Genomic DNA, 18,355 nt, shown 5'->3' with positions numbered 1-18,355 from the left:
TCCGCTACCCTCGTCTTGGCATGGGCCAGATGTGTATTAGCTACGCCTGGACATCGTCAGGTACGCGGGGAGATTGATTTGATTAGAGCACGTGATATCGCGGGGTCGCGGCTCTCCTCGTCGCGTCTTCCAGGCAGTCTGCCAGCCCCAGCTGCCTCATGATGAGCACTGACAATCTAGCTCTTAGCCGATTGTACCATGCCGCCTGCCTTTATTCAGGACTCGGAAGATGAAGACGACCTTGTTACGGTAGCTGCACCTGCCGCAGTGGCGACTCTGACTAGATGCGGGGAAGAGGTGCCGAATGACATTGATGATCAGTCCTCTGCTTCTACTGCCGAGCTTCTCAGACGTGCCCAAGTCGCCCTGATGGCTCCCACTCAGGAAGACGTGCCTGTTGTCAACTTCTCCGATCTCGCTGCCACCTCCGTCGCTACTTCGCCCGCCAGTTCGCACAAGAAGCGCCCTGTCTCCGATACAGATCCTGAGCCTCGTTCGTCTGGAAAGCTCAAGCGCATTAAAATTGTCACAAAGCCAGAGTCACGATACTCTTCCACCGACCTCCTGCTCTCCGCCCCAGTCCCACCTTTCGATGGCACCAATGACACTATTCCCGGTCCTACCCTACCGTCCGCAGCTGGCCACCATGTAGTCCACGAGAAGAGAACCCCGAAGCCTCGAAATCGCAACTCGTCTCAACAATCATCGGCCGACCAGACAAACAACCTCACTCCTTGGTCAGGCACTGTTCTCGGTAGTAGCGACAGGCTCAATTCCGATGATGCTATCGGTTACCCTAAGGAGTTGTATAATCCAAAACCCTCTCGCTCGAGATCTGCCCAGGTTGACACGAGTCACATTGACTACACAATGGTGGTTGAGAAGGCCGTCAAGAAGGGAAAGCCAAAGCGTTCCGCCACCGACACAAGCGACCATGTCACCCCCAATTCAATCTTCCCCGCATTACCAATCGACCAAGCTCCTCCTTTCGAACGACTGTCGCCCAGTCCTGAAGCACCTGTCTCTACAGACTCTCTGCAACTACACTCTACCGTACCCGAATCCGTCCAAGATCTGTATTTATCTACAAAATCAGCCAGAAAAGCTACAAACACGAAGCTGCCAGCGAAACGCGGTCGTCCCAAGAAGAAGGTGGTCGCAGATGACGAAGAAGACGAAGAAGACGAGCCAGCTCATGGAGAAGATGTTCCAGCAGCAAGATCCACGCCCAGATCAGTCATCAAGACAGAGGTCCAGGTCGTCATAGAGCCAAGATCTGACCCAGCTTTGGCAGCTAGTGTACTCGCCCAGCTGAGACAGCACAAATCACGGGAGCCGACGCCCAAGCCAGACGAGGAGCCGGCCTTCCAGGAGGCCATGTCTGCACCCTCCCGGGAGATTGATCATGTCGGATTCAAGGCTGAGTCTGAGCTTGGGGTAGGTGACGAATCCGCGGAGGAAGTTATCAAGCCTAGGGCCAATGCTAGATCAAAGGCAAAGGCCAAGCCTAAAGCCAAGTCAAAGACACCCGAACCAGTCTACAAAGACGAAGATGATTACGAACACCAAGACGAAGACGAATTCGTGGAAGAGCCTGTGAAGGCAAAAGCCAAAAGCAAGGCAAAACCAAAAGCCAAACCAAAAGCAAAAGGAAGAGTTGCCAAAGCCATTGCTACGCCAGATCCACCCTCCGATCACGATGAAGACATGCCAGAAGTTCCTCCACCAGACGGAGATGAGGATGATTCTGAAGACGACCATCTCTCCGAAGCCGAAGAAGACTCGGAAGACGAATCTCCCAAAGCTAAACCCAAAGCAAAAGCAAAAGCTGAGCCTAAGTCGAAAACAAAGCCAAAGCCCAAGGCAGCAGCACCAAAGCCTACTGCGGCTACCCCAAAACCCTCTCCTCCTGTCCCCGAAGCAGAAATACCGGCTCCTGCCATCATGGAAGTATCTACTCCTGCTGCCGTCACGACACCCAAAGTTGCTACTGTGAAGAAAGACGCAAAGTCTTCGGCCAAACCTGGTTGGCAGCAATCGACGTATCGAGTGGGTTTGAGTAAGACACAAAGAATTCCCTCATTACTCAAGGTCTTCAAGAAGTGAAGGCCCCATATCGATTATATGTATGCATTACGACGGAGTGTTGAATTGACTGGGTTGCATGGCTGGACAATATAGCATAAGAACGGGATATGAGAATAGCATGGAGATGAAGGCTTTGCTTCCAACTACAACTGAATAATGACTTTCAATGGCTTTCTCTAACTTATAACACTCACACGACTGTGCCTTTGATCGGCTCTTGGCAGATATTACGACGATCACGCCGACAGTGACTTCTTGTCAGGCTTTCTATGTAAATATCAATTCACTTGGCCAAGAACTGTAGAACATTGCATGCTTCGAGATATATTAACGAAGCGGATCAGAATACCCTGGCTATCCTCAGCGTCCGATTGTCAACGGGTAGTCTCGAGACCCCTGACCTCGACTCTTCTCACCATCAGACATGAAGCCATACCCCGCCCTCACAGACTATCAATAGCCTTGATATGCTTATCGACCAAACACTCGTACAAGTCATCCCCATAGTACGCAGTATTCCCATCCTGACTAGTCTTCCCTCCACTCAGAGTATCGCCATACTGCCAGAACAAATCTGCTCCCGTCCCGACAGCTTTCAAAGCAGTAGCTTGCCAATCACTCTCAATCGTGCAGTCATTGCTCGCCCCAAACTCCTCAAGCAAGCAAGGTTTTCCAACTGCAGAGCAAGCTTTGGCATGTGCGACAATCCACTGATTACCCCATTGCTGCGTAGGCGTCACAGACCAAGACTCGGGATAAAGATGATATGTGCAAAAATCAATCGTGGGGGTTTCACAGTTTGCGGTGAAATTACTTCCGCCGGCTGAGAGTTGGTAAGGGTAACTGCCATCGTCGCCGGGGATGGGGCCGAAGCCTTCTTCTCCTGTGGTTACCATGTGTTTGGGATCAAGGCTTTTGATGTATTTGGAGGTGTTGACGACCCAGGTCTTTAGAGTGGAGAGGTCGCAGCCTGTGCAGCGGGGTTCGTTGGCGAGTTCCCAGGCAAAGATTGCTGGACTGGCTGTGTAGCGTGACACGACTGCTTTGATGTATTTCTGGTATTGGGTTTGGGCTTTTGTGTTGTTGTACCATTGGGTGTTTGAGGAGATTCCGGCGTAGGAAAAGTAGGCTGCCATGCCGCCGTAGTCGGTCCAGTTGTTTACGAAATTGATAATCAGTTTTATACCATGGGCTTCTGCGCTTTTTACCACGTAGTCGAGGCGTTGGAGGCCGTTGGAGCCTGTGTTGATGGTTGCTTCTCCATTGGCAAAGGACTGGAAGTAGACAGTTCCGTCGGTAGGGGTTGTGGTTACATCGTTGAAGCCCCAGACACGGAGGATCTTGAGACCTGAGGATGCGAGGTGTTGCATAACTAGATCAACGTCGTTGTTGTTGGTCAGGAAACCGATCCAGTAGGAGTTTGTGCCTGCGTAGTAGCCGGCCTTGCCATCGATTACAAACTTCGTGCCAGAGGTTGTTGGGAAAGAACCGCTGGCTGCTGCGGTAGTGGTCACCGCCTTAGAGGTCGAGAAAATCTTGGATGTACTGATAGGTGGCTTGGTCACCACCGTGGTCGGTGAAGGAACGGGGGCTTCGGATGTGCTTGTCTTGATGGTAGTCGCGACGCTTGATGCAGCTCCTGCAACACACTGAGAGTAGTAGTCATTTGCCTTGCTGCAGTGGAAACCAGAGACGCAGACAGCAGATCCAGTATAGCCTTGACCACCACACTGTCCGTATGCTGAGACTGCTGACTGTGCGTATGCAACTCCAGCGGCTGCCAAGGTCGCCAGAGAAAGAGAATATTTCATGATTGTGAATAGCAGAAGGAAGTGATCCACTGACAGCAAGGAGAAGAGGGAATTCCAGACGCTTATTTATGTTGGAGTCGAAGCAGCAGATGAAGGGTGATCTGAGAGAAAGAGAGCCTGTGAGCTCACAGTACCTACCGAAATGTATACACACTCTTTACGCGACGGCATCGTGACCAGAAACGTACTCCTCCATTCGAGCCCTAAGTGCATCTCCGGTCCTGTTTCGTATTGATCGTCAAGAGGAGAACTCTGATATCCAATAGTGCAGCATGCATGAATCAAATTGTGGTCAAGCAGGCAAAGTCGAGGCGGACGAATTCTTCTGTGACTCGTGGAAGAACGTATATCATGGCGAGGGGTTACATGCATCCGGCCGTATCCTCACACAGGCTATACTGAATGGCCGTTACCGTTGTATATGGGGGTTCGTAACATGTGGTAGATGGACAAGATGAAGCGAGGGCTGGAGTGGTGGAGAAAAAGGTTCGAAACGCGCCAAGGCAAATTGCAGGTGTTTCATCCACGCCGAGGTTCGCTTCCACGACATGCCTTCCTCTTTCGACACGGAGCAGGAATGATACAAGTCTTCCCGAGCGCATAGTACGCCTACTAGACTTTAGGCGTAAGCAAGTCATAGTCACCAGGCTGTTCTACTGCATTACCGCTGCACTACTCACCTCGCATATGAGATCGATCGTTGTTCGCACGCGTCGTCTTTCCCAGCAGTGATGCAGCTATGACCTCAACCTAGCGCTTGTGGGCGCAGAAAGTCCAGTAATCGGCATACCCAATTTCGAGATGTGAGGGACATGTCAAACGCGCGAAAAGGTCTGAAATTTGAGCGCGAAGTTGCTCACGGACTGAGCACCTTTCAGCTTGTCGCTGCTGTCATTCCGCTGGGATAATATATTAGCAAGTAACCCCCAAGGTGAGGCCGAGAATCCAGTCGGCGGCCACGAAATTAACCCACACAGCCTTGGGATAGCATCTCATTGCAACATGTCTCCGACTACCAGAACTCGCGCCAGCACGTCAGGAAATGTGTCACGACAGCACTTCGCTCTACTCGGACGACGAGAGAGTATGCAAAGTTGGGGATGCCTGAAAAGGCCTTGAGAAGCTCTTCAAGGCCATATGAGTCGATATCTCGAGACGCTCAATCCCAGCATCGCGCTTTTCATGAGCCAACTCGGATACTGACTCATATCAAAGATTTGCATCATTCAAGACGGCTGTGACTCTCTTTGGTCAGACATGGTACAAGGACAACCTCCGATCTCGACGGACATTTTTTTCACCTTCAGCTGAACAAGGAAAATTTCTTCGCCGTAAGACCCACCACCTGGCCCAATAAGAGGTACTCATTGGCCATATTTCCCTCGAAGCCTCAGCAGTCATGTCGACCATCAGACAAGCCATCTAGCGCAGGACGATAGCCACACCGTCGGATCTCTTGAACAATCTACCTCTCGAATTGCTGTTGAATGTTGCAGGATTTTTGCCGGTTGAAAGCCTTGCTTGCCTTTCTCTCACCTGTCACAATTTCTACGAGAACACCTGTCTTCGCAAGAATTGGACTCTTGCCATCCGGACCATAAAGTTCTCTTTCAAGCACATGTCATGTTGGACTCCGCTCGGCGAAGGGAAACTTAAATTTTCTAGCACTGATTTTGACCGACCTTCCGTGTCACTTGCTATGTGGTAGATGCTTCCGCCTCTGAATGCCACAGGAGCATCTAAGCAAATGGCTCGATTGCGGAAACTGCCACGGCACTATCCGCGACAACTACGACAGCGGCATAAAACTGATCTTCAACAAGACCTTACCCTGGTGGTTTATTAGAGCTGTAACCAGACACGACAGACAAGAGTCAGGCCAAAAGATACTCTTGGACCGCATCTCACTTCAGACCGATTGGCAGACCCGTTACAGTGGCAGTGATCTGGATCCACAAATTCGTACGTGGCTGACAAAATCAACCATTGAGCCAAGGGTATTTGACAAAGAATTGATGATACATACCTTTCAACGGGTACTGTTCGGTCTAGAATACGTGGCTTTGCTCGATACAGGACAAAATGAGTTCAGTCGTGAGCTAGGCCAGAGAATGCCGAGTCATGTCTTTACATCTGCGAGCACACTCATCACGGCAGACTTACGCTCATGGTGGAGATGCTGCTCAGATCGCATCCTAGCCCTAGCGGGTTTAGTGTTCTGAAGTCCTCAGTTCGCAATTGCGATCAATACTTAGTTGATTACACCTATACAGTATGCAAACACTTGGGTGGAGCTTTTGAGTTCGCCGTCGATACGTGGAGGAACGCAGGTCCTTGCCATGAGAACCGCGACTTGGAAGGCATGTACTGTCCACACAGAGATCTCGGTGCTAAAGCTCTCCACGGCAGGGGGTCTGAAATGGAGCCATGCGCTCCTGTCAGCGAGATGACCACCGGCTGGGTTCGCAAAGGCAATGAAAGCAATCTTCACAGTTCTACAATGACTGAAAATAGAATGGGCACTGTGGCAGAAGCACTGCCTAGCATAAGTCGAACGAATTCAGCAAGATCAAAATCTCTGAACAAAACGCATATCGAGGATTAAGAAATGGTAAACACCGGAGTCGGCAATGCCCCGAGTGATGGTATAGATCGGAATGGCTGACACCAACTGTGTTTGTTGACTGTGGGAACAGAAGTTCAAGCCTTCACTCCAGACTGTCGGTGTATTACCTATCTTACACTTGGACTATCTGAGGGTTGGACATGGAGCAGAATCTTCTTAATGGCCATCACGGTCGACGTCGGCCGACAACATCTAACCGAGTATACACCCACCTTCCTGCTGACGATCTCAACACGTCATAAGAAGTAGCTTGTATAAGCCTCCATCATAGTGCCTACCATCTCGATGATCTGTATGCGGATCAAGGTCGATGTTTGCGGGGTTATGGTGGGGTTATCGGCCCCGACGCCCGATTGACTCGAAGCTCCTCTGTCATGCAGCTCTGGTGTGGACGATTTCTAACAAAAGTCCACGGCAGTTACTTGTGAGTCGTTTTTGACATGGGACGTCTCTGCCGATGGTGACTTCCCACTGCAAAATGCTACCTTGGAAGCGGGGCAGCTCCATTCAGTATACCACGAGATCACCGAGTGAAAGGTGGGGTTGTATTAGAGGGAGGAGGAATGGGTACTCAGACACCGATAACTGACTCATAGCTATAAAGCTGCTACTGGTTACACATAATCGAAATTAGAGATCACTAACCTGCATCATGGTCAACACCAAGGTCTTTTCTGTCGGCTTTGTGCTGATCAATGCTGCATACGTAGCCGTCGCCAAAAGGAACAACAACCATGAGACCTCCGTACCTACAGTACACGTCAAAAATGGCACCTACACAGGTTACTACGCTCCAGCTTATGGGACGGACAACTTCCTTGGGATGCCATACAGTCAACCTCCAGTAGGCGATCTGCGATTCCGCGTCCCACAGTCTCTCAACACTACCTGGTCTGGGTCCAAGAACGCTACCGAGTACAGTCCAGAATGTATTGGCTATGGAAGAGATACCTGGAGTCAAGGCAATTACGTCAGTGAAGATTGTCTGACATTGAACGTTGTCAAGCCTGTCGGCTCATGTCAGAACCTCCCGGTACTCGTATGGATCCATGGAGGCGGTCTGGTGATGGGTGGAAGTGGAGACCGTCGTTATAATCAGTCATTCATCGTTGAGCAGTCTATGGAAGCAGGCATGCCGATCATTGCCGTCAGTATCAACTATCGTCTGTCCTCATGGGGTTTCCTCTATGGACGCGAAATTCAGGAGTCTGGTAACACCATGAACGGATTCAGAGACCAGCGTCTTGCTCTACGCTGGGTTCAGGAGAATATCGCTGCCTTTGGCGGTAATCCGAACCAGGTCACTATCCAAGGCGAATCTTCCGGTGGCACCAGCGTCGGCGCGCAAATACTCGCTTACAACGGTAGAGACGATGGGCTCTTCCATGGCGCGATCGCAGAGTCTGGAGCTCCCGTCGGTGCTGGAGTTGACTTTGATGTTGACGATTGGGAGCCCATCATCGCAAACATCAGCAAAGCCACTGGGTGTCAAGGCACTGACTCTGTGCTTGACTGTCTCCGCAAAATCCCAGTCGACCAACTCAACGCCGTGATCAACTCTACCGTCACAAGAGGTGCTCGCTACGGCCCTGTCGTTGATGGAGATTGGTTCACTCAGACTGCAACCAAAGCTTTGGCCAATGGCGACTTCCTTAAAGTCCCATACATCATCGGTGTCAATGAGGCCGAGGGCGTTGGCTTTGGACCTCAGCGTATTAACACAACCGAGGAGATCTTTGACTATCTTGTTGGATCTGGCTATGACAACTTGACTGCTCATGAGATTTCGATTCTGTATCCTGACATTCCAGCGATCGGTGTACCCAGCACGCTTCATGGAAGACCAAATGCCACTTTCGGACTCCAGTTCAAGCGCAGTTCGGCCATCGCTCAAGACCTTAGCATGAATGCTGCCAGACGTCTGACGGCGCACTGGTGGGCTAGACACGGAGCCAAATCGTATACCTAGTAAGTACTATCTTTGATACCTACAATGGCAGATACTGATTTTGTCTGTAGCATCTTCAATGCCCTGGTCAATGGACTATCCTACTTCGCAGGAGCAGTTCATTTCCAAGAAGTTGCCTTTGTCTTTTACAACACGGAAGGTCTCGGCTACCCACAGAACGGCGGTCCCAATCCTCTGGGAGGGTCCGAACGTGAATCACTCGTCGTTCTTGCCAAGCAGATGTGTCGAATGTGGATCAGCTTCGTCAACTACGGCGATCCGAATCAAAATCTTGGTCGTGGGTGCCCCTCTCTGTTACATGGATGTCACCCATACTGATATCAGACACAGTCTCTGCAGAGCATTGGAATGCCGTCGATGCCGACGAGCCCGAGTACTATTATTTCCAGCAGAACACGACTTCAAGATCCTTGCCAGATCTTGTCCGTGCAGAAGGTGTAAGCTACATGGAAGAGCTTATCATGGCTCGTGGCGGTAGAAATTGCACTGGTATCGTCGCCTGTGGCAGCATTTATGACGGTGAGCTCGGCAATCTATAGGTTATATCGGACCTGGATGGATACTGGTGAGTCGCTCATATCCGAATTGACCGATGGAGGATAGAGATGAGAGGTCATCTCGAGATATTCGTTGCCGTGTCGAACAGGAGGTCGTATGCACGACTGGCTGTGTAGAAGAAAGCAACACAAATTGGGAAGACATCCTGAGTTCCAAAGACATCAATGATGTGCATTAATAAGCACTGAGCGCTATCATACCGGATTTCTCATGTGAATCTCGATATACTGCGAAGAAAGTGCTCCAGTTTTTGACTTGCTTTTCTAGCAAGTCGGATCCCGCCTCATGTCGAAAGGTCGGTGCGCTTGTGCAGACCTTCACGTATCCACTCTGAACATGCATAAGTCTTGACAATGACGTCTTGTTGTTTGGGATCTTCGACAGTGACTTATGATGTGGTAGCTCTGGGTGGAATATTATACATAGGATACGCGCTTGCCTGTGTCGTTGCTCTTGTAGATGGCATCGACCCAAGCATGACGCTTGACAGCCCACTTCCAATCAGGGTAGTACGAACCATCAGCGAAGGCCTCGTACAGTCTTGCAACATTTCCAGGAGGACCTGGCCTGTCTTCGGTGAATTCGATATCCTTCGTCTCATCCGTCTCGAACAGCTGCATCCTGATTTTGATGTTCAGTGACATACTGAGAGCAAAGGTCTCTTCACCACGAATCTCGATAACACCTTTGTCTCCTTCAATTCGCCAGAGAACAGCAGGTCCGTCCATGAATGGTTTACCACCCGACACTACCGCTGTTGAATGCGCTCCGTTAGCAAGAATGCCAGACATGGTGATGTGATCAGCAGCGGTGCGTCGAATGGTTTTCACAACTTGCGAACCGTCATCGGACTTGATCTTAATGTCTGGAAATTGGACAGACAGTGTCGCGGAAACATCTTGGAGCTCGCCGAGAGTGTAGCTCACAGCATCATACAAGTGTCCGAATGGGATGACCAGCAGATTGCCGCCAATTTCAGCAGAGTTGAGGTACTCCATGGACTGAGTGGCTTCTTGACCGCCTATCATGCCAGCTTGGCTGATACTACTGCTAACAACACGACCGATTGCATTGTCCTTCTCCAGTAGCTCTTTGATACGGCTGATGACAGGGCTCATTTGGCTCTGCAGACCAATCATAGTCTTGACACCTTTGCGCTCGGCAAGCTCGAGTAGCTCCGTGGCTTGTTCGAGGTTCGAGGCAAGAGGCCACTCGACGAAACAATCCTTTCTAGCCTCGATGGCGGGCTTCATAGCCTCGTAGTGTCGATCGACTCGGACACAACATACAACCAGATCGACATCAGAGCTTGCTGCCATATCAGCTACAGAGCCATATGCTTTCGCAGTATTTGATAGTCCGTGGGCGTCGATGGACTTTTGTGATGACTCGACCGAAGTATTGCAGACACCTGTTATCCTATATTTCGACGAGTCTTTGAGGGAAGGGAGGTGAGCAGTCACTCCCCAAGACCATCCATCGGCGGACAGGCCGATAATGCCAACACCAAGAGGTGCCATGATAAATTGGTGATGCTAGCGTACGGTGAATATAAGCCAGAGAGAGTACGAGGAGCGTGTGGAAGTTGTTTGGCAAAGCGAGTTGTCTAAAACTGGTGTCGCAGTCAGTTTATAACGTATTGTGATTAATCTACGAGGTGCCAAAGATGTAGACTGTCTGTATAAGCGATGATGACCAAGCTAGAGCTGCTCTGCGCACGATGCGGGACGGATGGCTCGAATCCGGGCAAGTCAGCAGCGGCGGATGCGGAAAGCTGTCGGGCGCGCACTTGCCTTGACATCCGGCGGCACCAACCACGGACTGTTCCGAATGGGGCAGGTCTTGGCCCGAACATTGTCACATAAGGTGCACATTTGGATCATGTCCGTCATTAATTAGGCATTCACAATCTCGGGGTTATTTAGCGAGACAAGTACAACATCATCACCATACCACCGTTGTGTTTTTACGCTGTAGCTTCGATGTATCCCACTCCACTCGGTCATTACACCGAGTTCCTTCGGCGTCCCCATATCAAGATGTTGACGATCCATGGCTAATCTTGACCACGCGCATCTCATGACACTGGCTGGGGTTCAAACCAAAAGCCACAAAACCAGCGTTATCCGCTCTATTTTCCCTAAAGATCGAGCTCAACATCTAACAGTTATCACAAGCATGCGAAATTCGCAGACAGCCGAGAGTTGATTCGGTCGTACGCACGCCAATCTTGCCCTAGATCTTTCGAGGCCCGCTGTGCGTCATGTGTTGTCACAAACATCTTTCGACCATCTTTGAACAATCGCGCTGGCATCTCAAGGCCTCAGTATGAACTATACAGTTGTGCTCGATGATAGGGGCGATACGCTGATATTACTCAGCAATATCGACCCTTCGGACATTGCAGCAATTCCTGAGCCTGAGATTCTTGGTCCGCCGACAGGCGTATCTGACGAAGCCACCATCGGCTTTGACGCAGCACAAGACGCCAAGCTGTTGATGTCCTTGTGGCAACTGCTACAAATGCTCAAATAGACATTATCACATCTACTGCGCAATCATCAGCAGCAACAAATAAGGTCTTCACCAAAAGAAGCCCTAATGGTGGAGTGAGAGGCAACATTTAGCGCCGCGATCTGACCAATCCAGTCGACACTTCGCCATATATGAGCATCGCCAGTACATCCATATATTCAGATGCTAATATTGCTTGCAGGATGTCCCTTCGGGATATACGCCAGCTTTCGTTGGTCACCAGAGAGCAACACAGGACCGTATATATCCGGCCTATCTGACCCCCTCGAGATATGATCCCGCCCCTTTGCACCAAGACATGCGGTAAGGCCAGCTCCTGCGCGGTTGGTAAGTATCGAACATCATCAAACCTCTCAATATGACTGATCGATTGCTATATCTCGAGAGAGACCCCGATAGTAATAACAGCCCTGTGGGTAGCATCAAATGCTCATTGTGCAGCATGCCTCAAACCACATTAATTAAATTCACGACAATCACTACAGCTTAGTCCACCGTAACGATAACCACGATCGCAAAGAAAAACAAATGCCAAGAGTGCGCGGACGGTCAAGTGATCTACTCCGACGCCCCCTATGCATATAACACGAACAGAAAAATCGTGGTCCTACCCACTGCTTATGCCAGTATAAATGGCGCTTATGTAAATGTGACCACAACTGACTCGGGGAAGAGGGCTGCGAATTCGGTTGCTGTATCGAGTCTATCATTAATCCCTGGGTGGCCCGCTGTTAAGATGTCTGCTGCCTGTTCTCAACTAGCCACAGGTCATTCAACAGCCACAATCACGGTCACGACATCAACTCCCCTCATTATCAAGACTGGTATCACAACAACCATGACCCAGACTTAATATGCAGTGGCCATCGAGACAACTTGCGTTGGCACGAGGACTGGGCTCATTGACTGATCGAAATCCATCGTATTGGGCCTGTGGGTAATGGCTTTCACTTCATCGATACGAGGTAGCTCAAAGATGCTTGGAAACCCGCTGACAGACAGCTTCATCTTGACAAACTTTGGTGGAGGCACTTCTTATCTCTACCATCCCATGTCAGACATATGTGCCACGCTTCAACCTGTCATGTCTAGCTCGATTGCCATGCAAAAGTACGACGGCGGCTCCTCACACTTGAGCCGTGTGGTCGCAGCATTATCCCAGCAGAGAACCCGGCGTGGCTATCGACCCCCCGCTTGTCCAAGGGTCAGTGTGTTATGGCTATTGGAGACCGCGGAAGCCTCTGGCCGAGCGGATTCTACTCTGCAAACAACAACAACGGTCAGATTTTCAGTGTGAAGGCCGGTGACGGTGCTTGTTTCTACTTCGCTCAATTCTGCGACCAAAATTGGAGACGGTAACGAATTCACATTTTTCTTCCAAAAACTGCTCTCATGGTCGAGCATACGCCGAGTCTCGATTGTGTCTTCTAACAAAGTGTATTCGTGTTTCGAGCTTGTTTGATCCAATGACCCCCGGTTCCGACTATGTGGACTTCAGAAGAATTACGCGAAGTGGACGCGGCAAGCTGACCAGAGATGTGCGGCTGGCATTCCGAGGCAGTGAGACGCATGGTGCCGCTAATGCAAGACACATCTATCGATGGCCAGTATCTGGGGACGGAGCAACCGCCGCAGACCGACTCGTTTCTATTTCCAACAAGGGACGTCCGAAAGCCCTGGCTCAAATTCGACTCAATTTCGAGCATAGTATGGCGGCAAGGACTAGCAAAAAAGGCCTCAGCAAACATACCATAACTCAAGAATAAATTCATCACGATTGAGAATCGCGTTACCGCCACCAGAACATATCACAATGCAGGAACCATCGTGGTCACTGCACTTCCTCATGATCTTGTGACATGTCAATCTGTCAAAGCGCGGAGAGAACGAATTCCGCAGACCGTCGGGCCATGCAGCGATTTCCATCTTGGACATTGTTAATTCCAGGTCTCGCGACACTTGCATCTTCAAACCGGAACCACATTGCCGACCACAAAACAAACTGACAGAAACTTGATCAGGTACGCGATCGGAATATGTGATTAGAATGCAGAAACAGAATCGTCATCCATTATGCAGGAAAGCACGATCCCAGAGACCGGGGTTGAAATTGACAGGTTGGAAGAAGCAGGGGCGGCTATGCAGCTAACTCGATGGAGTCATGCAGCCGCTTTTCTGGAAACAGACTCCATGTTTGTTACCGCATCCTTGAGAAAGTTGACTTGTCGAATTGATACAATCTGCGGTGAAGATGAAATATGCCATTGTACGAATTCGAGTTTTATGGGAAGCGATCATTGCTCCGCTGAGAATTGAGGTAAGTCGTCCTATATAAGAACTTCCATGGTCGTGTAGGTCGAACCCAGCTGATCATCTACAATTCACTTATCCATACCCCAAACATACAGCATCTCGTTCACTTTCGATCCCATCAATTGTCCGCAGCTCCAATTCGAAGCTCCATCCACCACACAAGCAATGGTTCAACCCATGCGAATTGATGCCCGCGAGTGTGCACCTCAGCCATGCGCTTCTCTTCCTGAAAACACTGCTCTGTCGCCTTGCATCAATCATACTGTCTCGCCAATACTTGGTCCCGTAAGTCTCGATCGCTATCATCAGGCCAACTTTCAATGCTCATGATACCAGATCGCGTTCGCAACTCGCCAATGTGTCTGCGGCCGTTTCGTCATCGCTGGAAAGCGTTGTACATGTGGAAAACAAAATTGAGCCCACACATCTTGTCCAATTTCCCACTGAATCCGTGCAGAAGTTCTGGGTAGCTCTTTGGCCGTACACACACGAGGAACTTGATGTTCCAGGACTGCTATCTGCTGATTTGTGGCACATAATGTCCCTCTGACTTCGAGTACTGTGGCCGTCGGCGAGACAACTTTCTTATTGCCTGCTTTCTTATGTCTCAAGGATCTCATGAGCTTTGCTGGCTCTGTGCTATCCTGTAGGATCAACAATCTCCATATTTGCTTTCTGTATCATAAGAACAGACTTCTTAACTTTATCCGTCTGTATCAGTTTTACCACAATCTAAACCTAGTCACCGCTTCGTTCTACGCAGAAATATGTTACACTTGGAATCTCCTGCATAGTGCATCTGTGGCGAATAGGATCAATGTATGAGCTCCATCGACCAATCTACTCGATGCTCATAACATCATGCGAAAAGCACATGCCTACTTCCATTGGCCAATTCAAACTTCCAAACATCACTCTTTCCTTGAGGCTTTCACTCGAGGAATGAAGTTTGCGCTTCGTAACAATTCCGCGGTTAATATTGTGACGTCTTGTAACTTTCGACACGGCAAGTATGAACCAAGGGCCTCGCACTGCCCATTTGAACCAACTTCTGGGAAAGGGCAAGCGAATATCCCATCTGCCTCCCCAAATCTCATCATTGACTTCACCTTCTCTTCCCTTCCCCCTCTTGTCCTTTCCGTCAACATCCATTTCTTCAACACATCCACCCCTCCTCCTCCCATCCAGATTTCCCAAAATCACAGGTTTCTCTCAGCGACGGACCCGTTCACGCGAATCCCCTACTCCAATGCCTGATTCGTCAGGGGGAGATCCAGCAGACCACAGTTCACAGGCTTCACTCTGCTTTATTGCAAGTTTGCTCCTGTTGCGTGTGCGTCGACCGGGACGGTCTAGAAGCGGTTGACCGATCAAGACATACATACCTGACATATTGAGGACGTTGGCTCTAGCGCCTCTTTTCGAAAATGTCGTGTTCTTGTTTTGCTGTTTGGTCTTGCCGAGGTCGTGTGGGATTTCTGTCAGTCGATCTCGTTGTCAAGGTTATTTACCGCTTCGTACCTCCGTTGTTATCTACGAAGCATTGCCTGGACAGGTACAACTCCGACCGGACAAAGTGGAATGCACGATCGTCTTGTTATCGCCATGTACAACGACCATGTGGACATCCAATGCGAGCTACCAAGTTTGTAGGCGCGTTTACCCTTTTTGACCAGCTATCAATCATTTGGACGGGAGAATCTGACAAAAAGGCCATTTCAACAAATCATTTCTCATTTCGCTCACATCCTTGCTGACGGTCTTAATTCATCCTCTGTATCAGTTGTGGCACTCGATCAAGCACTTTCGTTCAATTTGCGTCGTTCGGATCAATCGCTCGCGGTAACCTCTGCTGAGGCCCGTGCTGCAACACCTGCTTCCAGATCTTGCTCCTTCACGTGACGTCTGTGTAGCAAGCTTGGAGTTGGCAAGTCTTCGCCGATCCCGTTGTCTGTTTCCGGGCCTGAATGAGGCTCGGACATATGGACTGATGCCGTAGAGCGAGAGGCAGCATCGGTCGAACGATCAGAAGCTCCGGCGCCTACGTCGCTTCTTGACATATCGAACATCCAAGGATCCTCTTGTTCGAAGGTTCCGTCATTATCGCTATTGTTGTCTTCCTGCTGTGCGTCATTACTCATCGGCCTTCCAGTCCACTTCGTGTTTCGTCGACGATAAGACCAGCGTATAGCATTGAACACCTTCCTCGGTGTCAAATCCCATACCATCTGTGCAGTCGTCTCGATAATGTATCGTAGAATGAGCCATTCTGAGGGCTGTGGCTGTAGCTTAGGCGGCTTAAACTGCCGGAACCGAGCAGCTATTGCGATCCACTCTCGACGTGAACCTGGTAGATTGGATGATGTTTCGCTGGACACGCCGTTATCAGAGGTATCTATATTGACATGATCGGCCATGTGATCGATGATTCTTGATCTGAAAGTACTATATACTTCACTTAGTAGTCTGACGATCTGATTGAGATTGAAGGTCACCAAGTATGTTGCTATTGCCGTCAAACACATGGCGAGCATAAGTCCGGTCCAGCTGAAAGTATTTGTGGTCGACCACAGAGACTAGCTCATGTCAGGACTGGTGATTGAATGCTGGAGATTGACTTACTGTACAGAAGCTCAACGGAAGGTAAAAAATGCTCACGTATGTAAGCAGTCGGACGTTCTCGCTTAGCCGATTGGCAGCTCGGCTTTCCAGCACAGCACTGGCGTTGAAGAGCTAGCCTTCATCAGTATCATTCGGACGTAGCATATGTCGATAGCTTACTCCGTCTCTCAATGCTAGGACCCTCGAGTGCAGAAGCGAAGCACGCTTCATCGTACGATTCAATCGAACCATCTGCGGGTCCAGTGCCTCTAATACTTTGAGCTCTTTTCCGGCCAACACTGCTCTGTCCGGATAAACCCGATTGACGAGCTCGAATAACCTTTCGCAGTTTAAACGTGTCTCCTCGAGCATTTGTTTGTATGCCGATAGACTGCTGAGCATCCAGAAGTACCTTCTTGATCTAGAGAACTGTTCGTCGTCAAAGAGTAGCCGATCATGGCGATCAGGATCGACTATCTCGTTGTGGACGTTCACCATGCTTTCCATATATCGCAGCAGGGAATCCCACTCTTCCATAACCCGCTTCAGGACCATGGACGTAACCAAGCATATCGTCAAGGGCAATGCAAGCAGAGGCTCACGGACAAGTCGCTCGATGTCGTCGAATACTAGATCTCTCGACGCTGTCTGGACGCGGCAGATCCAGTTTTGATCCCGTGTCGTGGTGTCCGTATCGCTCCATTGAGCCCATATCTGGTTTGCTTGTCAGATACTCTGCACGAAATTATGATTTTACACACTCACAGAACAAGCCTTTCCATGCAAGCTGCGTTCATAGGGGGCATCGTAGAGTTTGCCTGAAGGCCATGCCCAAGCTGGATCCGCATTCCTCGGCTTCGGATTAGAAGAGTACCAGCAGACTGTCATGTTAATGTGACCTTCGTTCTGGAGATCCCCAAAGGTGTAAAGATCCTGATAGAACCCCTTATCATTCAAGTTGAAGAGTTCTGTGACGGATCTCGACTCAAACCCCTCTTGGAAGCTGAAAATCAAGTCAGTGACCCAGTCGTCTCATCTGCTCACTGCACTCACATCAATCGTTGTGATCGGAATTGACTTTCGACCGAACACCTATCGCTCTTGTCTGTTTCGATAGCCGTCATTTGCTTTGCGCCATGCTGTTGTTCTAGCTGATCCGGCTCCAATTTCCAGGCGCGATATTCCGCATCAAAGTGGCCAAATTTGGTGACCCATGGCTCTAGCCTGTCATTGTAACGATATATGTGGGGTCCCACGCCGTATAGATCATTCACTCCGTTAACATGGACTCTCACGAAGAAAGCAATCCCCGTTCGCATCCCGCGAAATAGTCGTCGCAGATCATGGTCATCAAGGCGGCGCTCCATGCTATGGATCGGGATATGGAATCCGCCCCTGTCAGCGTAAAAGTAGGAAGGCAGTCGGCCATCAGACGTGTGGCCTGCGAACCGTATTGGTATGTAGCCTTCCGTGCGGACTTCTGGAAAATATGCGGATGTAGATCGAAATGAGCTTTCGGAATCGATCTCTGTTTCTAATGGCGCGCTTTGATCATAAGCATTGTAAACAGATCCTTGACCATTTGTACATACCTGGTAGTACTCATCTCGTCCAACTCTATAATTCTTTAAGGCTCAGAGTGGATGATGTAACGTTCACAAATCCCAAGACAAAGATACCACGTCAAGAGAGTTGTCGTAGGTAGGACCCGCAGCCACGGCAAATCCTATTGGTGGTCAATAATGACTGCGATCTCCAGATTGATGCAGCAATTTGGCAAAACTTCGGGTACTTCCGCGCATTGAGAATCAATTCGAGGGATCGTTCGCTTGAAAAGCGGCTTCCTTTTCGATT

The 18,355-nt window shown here is 49.8% G+C and overlaps 7 protein-coding genes across 7 annotated transcripts; 3 read left to right on the top strand and 4 right to left on the bottom strand.

The window, feature by feature from the left end:
* Positions 1-198: 198 nt before the first annotated feature.
* On the top strand, positions 199-2,106 carry AUEXF2481DRAFT_8555 (uncharacterized protein; the record flags this gene model as incomplete). Its single annotated transcript, XM_013484461.1, has 1 exon — positions 199-2,106. One exon carries the CDS (start codon positions 199-201, stop codon positions 2,104-2,106), a length of 1,908 nt encoding a protein of 635 aa, XP_013339915.1.
* A 212-nt stretch (positions 2,107-2,318) lies between these two features.
* On the bottom strand, positions 2,319-4,444 carry AUEXF2481DRAFT_468075 (glycoside hydrolase family 5 protein). The gene is made up of 2 exons (XM_013484540.1): positions 4,038-4,444; positions 2,319-3,737 (listed from the first exon to the last, which is right to left on the bottom strand). The coding sequence occupies exons 1-2, from the start codon at positions 4,269-4,271 to the stop codon at positions 2,532-2,534; spliced, it is 1,440 nt and encodes a 479-aa protein (XP_013339994.1). The 5' UTR covers positions 4,272-4,444; the 3' UTR covers positions 2,319-2,531.
* A 2,733-nt stretch (positions 4,445-7,177) lies between these two features.
* AUEXF2481DRAFT_69908 (uncharacterized protein) lies at positions 7,178-8,812 on the top strand (the record flags this gene model as incomplete). Its single annotated transcript, XM_013484514.1, has 2 exons — positions 7,178-8,493; positions 8,545-8,812. 2 exons carry the CDS (start codon positions 7,178-7,180, stop codon positions 8,810-8,812), a joined length of 1,584 nt encoding a protein of 527 aa, XP_013339968.1.
* A 196-nt stretch (positions 8,813-9,008) lies between these two features.
* Positions 9,009-11,008, bottom strand: AUEXF2481DRAFT_467951 (uncharacterized protein). The gene has a single exon (XM_013484539.1). The coding sequence runs from the start codon at positions 10,570-10,572 to the stop codon at positions 9,469-9,471; it is 1,104 nt and encodes a 367-aa protein (XP_013339993.1). The 5' UTR covers positions 10,573-11,008; the 3' UTR covers positions 9,009-9,468.
* Positions 11,009-11,631: 623 nt separating this feature from the next.
* Positions 11,632-12,233, bottom strand: AUEXF2481DRAFT_467994 (uncharacterized protein). The gene is made up of 2 exons (XM_013484538.1): positions 11,965-12,233; positions 11,632-11,914 (listed from the first exon to the last, which is right to left on the bottom strand). Exons 1-2 carry the CDS (start codon positions 12,029-12,031, stop codon positions 11,676-11,678), a joined length of 306 nt encoding a protein of 101 aa, XP_013339992.1. The 5' UTR covers positions 12,032-12,233; the 3' UTR covers positions 11,632-11,675.
* Positions 12,234-13,847: 1,614 nt separating this feature from the next.
* AUEXF2481DRAFT_44087 (uncharacterized protein) lies at positions 13,848-14,649 on the top strand. The gene is made up of 3 exons (XM_013484491.1): positions 13,848-13,904; positions 13,996-14,185; positions 14,237-14,649. Exons 2-3 carry the CDS (start codon positions 14,088-14,090, stop codon positions 14,448-14,450), a joined length of 312 nt encoding a protein of 103 aa, XP_013339945.1. The 5' UTR covers positions 13,848-13,904; positions 13,996-14,087; the 3' UTR covers positions 14,451-14,649.
* A 1,080-nt stretch (positions 14,650-15,729) lies between these two features.
* Positions 15,730-17,625, bottom strand: AUEXF2481DRAFT_8551 (uncharacterized protein; the record flags this gene model as incomplete). Its single annotated transcript, XM_013484460.1, has 5 exons — positions 15,730-16,476; positions 16,523-16,633; positions 16,682-17,215; positions 17,267-17,504; positions 17,555-17,625. The coding sequence occupies 5 exons, from the start codon at positions 17,623-17,625 to the stop codon at positions 15,730-15,732; spliced, it is 1,701 nt and encodes a 566-aa protein (XP_013339914.1).
* Between the last annotated feature and the right edge of the window lie 730 nt (positions 17,626-18,355).

This window comes from Aureobasidium subglaciale (assembly GCF_000721755.1).
Source record: "Aureobasidium subglaciale EXF-2481 unplaced genomic scaffold scaffold_29, whole genome shotgun sequence".
In the NCBI taxonomy this organism is placed as follows: domain Eukaryota; kingdom Fungi; phylum Ascomycota; class Dothideomycetes; order Dothideales; family Saccotheciaceae; genus Aureobasidium; species Aureobasidium subglaciale.
Note: the sequence above shows the minus strand (reverse complement) of the source record. Positions and strands in the feature narration are given on the sequence as shown.